Source organism: Chaetura pelagica, unplaced genomic scaffold, assembly GCF_000747805.2.
Source record: "Chaetura pelagica isolate M959 unplaced genomic scaffold, ChaPel_1.0 scaffold377, whole genome shotgun sequence".
Lineage (NCBI taxonomy): Eukaryota > Metazoa > Chordata > Aves > Apodiformes > Apodidae > Chaetura > Chaetura pelagica.
In genome coordinates this window covers 160,004-162,876 of record NW_009953908.1, presented here as the reverse complement: position 1 = coordinate 162,876, position 2,873 = coordinate 160,004, and the positions used below count along the sequence as shown (strand labels likewise).

General features: G+C 42.9%; 1 protein-coding gene across 1 annotated transcript in view; it reads left to right on the top strand.

Moving 5' to 3' along the window:
* The first annotated feature begins 1,001 nt into the window (after positions 1 to 1,001).
* Positions 1,002 to 2,873, top strand: part of CNOT11 (CCR4-NOT transcription complex, subunit 11) — a 14,756-nt gene continuing 12,884 nt past the window's right edge. Inside the window, exon 1 of the mRNA XM_010001433.1 lies at positions 1,002 to 1,042. Coding sequence (XP_009999735.1) covers positions 1,002 to 1,042 — 41 coding nt within the window. The remainder of the gene's footprint in view (positions 1,043 to 2,873) is intronic.

Sequence of the window (2,873 nt, the reverse complement as noted above, 5' to 3'; positions counted from 1 at the left end):
AGAAACCTTTTGATTTGGATAGAATCATTTCAGACGGCTGCATCAGCTACATACGAATCACACAATTTCTTTGCTATTTCAGTCATTGGGGAAACTTTTTATTGCTCTGAAGTCCATTTTTGCAATGGACTGTACAGTAAGTACATTATGCAAGAGTGGCTTACATTTCTGAATTTTATAGGAAAAGAAGAGGCAGCTTTCTCTTTCTAACTGTGCTTCTTCTTTTTCCTCTGCTATCTTCAGCAGAGTTTACTAGGAGCAGGCTGTAGAAAAAAGACTACCTGGACAGGTCTATTTGACTGTGGATTAGTACCCAACAAAGTATTCCTCAATTTAAGGCACAATTTTAGACATGATCATACAACTTTTGCCAGCACACCAAAACCAGGCAATCTGCTGGTCAGTCTGAAGTCAACAGATGAGGGCACCATACAAAAGCCTCAAGGAAGAAGGCTCCATGAAAAAAGCTGAAGTATTTGCATCTCTACATGAGAAACTGGATATGTTCCCAGACAAGAACCTTTACTGGTGGGGAACAAGTGAAGAGAACTGTTGCACAGTGAAGTGTTACTAAGAGATACTAAATTAAATGCATAAAATGAGTCACTATTAAGCACCAGCACCAGATGGGATCCACCCAAGAGATGTTCATCAGCTGAAGGATGAAGATGCTAAACTATGAACTGCAATGTGCAACCTGCTCATCAAAATGGTCTCAGTATCAAAGAAATAAGGATGGCAAGTCTGATATCCAATCTTTTAAAAGGCCGTGGAGAAAATCCAAAAAGCCATAAGCCACCAAGTCCAATTTCTTTACTGTTCTTTTAAAGTGTAAGGTTCATGGCTCAAAAGAGCCAACATGGAAAAAGAAAGGAGAAATAAACAGGACTCATACTATAAAAGTGTATAAATCTATGGGACACTCGCAACTGGAATGCTGGATGCAAGTTTGATACCTCCTTCTCAAAAAGCAGAAGTAGAAAAGAGAAAACAGAACAGGGATGCCACAGAAGGGACATGACCTAAGAGAGGAACAACCGAGGTAAGACATGATAAAAGATACACCAGAATGATGAGCAATTAACAGAGTGGAGAAGGAAGTACTGGTTTGCACAGCATGGTTCTTAAACTTCAGAACTCACTGCACAACAAAAACATAAATTAGTTCATAGGGCACTTAAAATTGAGCTCAAGGAAGAAAACTTCATCGGGGCTGGGAATCACAACAATGAGCATTCAGCCTTTGACTGGGGCAGTACCTAAATGTCAGTTAGCAAGAAGCCAAGTGAACACCAGACACTTCTGGTGGCAGTTATGGACAAGACACTCTGCTATATGGACATCACCCTATCTTTTTGTGTACAGTTATGGATGTTTATAAGTATAGCTACTCACATGAGTTTCTTCAGTTTAGACCAGTCACTCCTATCAGGAAAACATTGTTTCAATCCAATAAGCTATCACTTTCTCAAGTCTTTTACACCCTTGTATCAAACCATCTCTCTTAGCCTCTCTAGCAGGATTATAAGAGACCCAGAAACAGCCACTTGGGCCTTTTCACTCTGCAGATCACTCACATGGTTTCACTTTCCTGGTCTACTGCAACAGTTCTTCAACCCCACAGAACCAAACCTCTTTTTTCCCTGACATGGAAAGAGAACTACAGTTTCTCTGTAGGCCAGCAAGACAGAGGAAAAGACAAAGTTGCCTGTTGTGTATATCCTCAGCTCCTCTGTAAACTGAAATGTCATCTCATAAACTGAGCATTCAAGTCAGCTGACAAAGTTGATCTTTCTACCTACTTAAAAAGAAATCCATATGACTTATGAGGAACCTTCTTCTCCCACAGTCTCCCTCTCTAAACTACTGTGCTTTCACATTATTTGACTGAAGATATTCAACTTCTATGTACCACAAGGCTGGAAAGGTCTTGTTCAAGTCCATGCTTTCCCAAGTCCTCCAGCTGGCCCTACCACATCCCTACACAGATTACTACCTCAGTGATCTGCAACCTCTGCAACCCTTTGATCTTCTTCCTAAAACTTGCAGTTTAAGTCCTTGCTGCAGTTGTTTGAAAATTCTAAATACACCCAAACTTGGAAGGACTCCTTTGTTCCCTTGAATCCATTGGCTATGGCAGGAAGGAGGACTGGCATCCTCTTTTCATCTGCTTCACTATTCTAGCTGTATATCTTGCAAGCAGAAATCTCACTGTGATCCGGTCAGCTGGTGAGCAGCTGCTCTATCAGTAAGGCCTGCAGATCACACCTCACATGGCTGCAGACTCTGTGTTGGTTTTTTTTTCCCCAAACCAGGACACTTACTTAACAACTGTGTATGTATGTGAAACCTTTACAACTCTCAGATCTTAGTTTCTTTCCCACCAATAATATGAATTAGAGACAGGCAGGAGAACTGCAACAATAGAATCATAGAATGGTTTGGGCTGGAAAAGACCTTCAAGATCATCTAGTCCCTGCTTGAGGGGACACCTTCCACTAGATCAGCTTGCTGAAAGCCCCATCCAACCTGTCCTGCTAACATCTATTACTTGGGTCTATTAGCTTTCAATTTGTATTACTTTAGACACTAAATCCCATCTCTTACACCAGCACGAATAACTATAGAGCCAAAGTCTTCTGGGCTGGCTGACTTGGGAGGAGTACTGATATTAGGAGAATCAGAAAGCAGCGGCAGCGTGTGCTCACAGGCCTTTCCAAGCCCAACTTCTGTCAGCACATACCACAGCGAGCTCCTTCTTCCAGGCCACGCCCTCAGCACTTCTTCAGGCCGCGCCCGGATGGGCCGCGCGCTGCCGTCCCGCAGGACGCAGCCCACAAGGGACGCTGCTGGTCACGGCCCTGAGCAGGGAC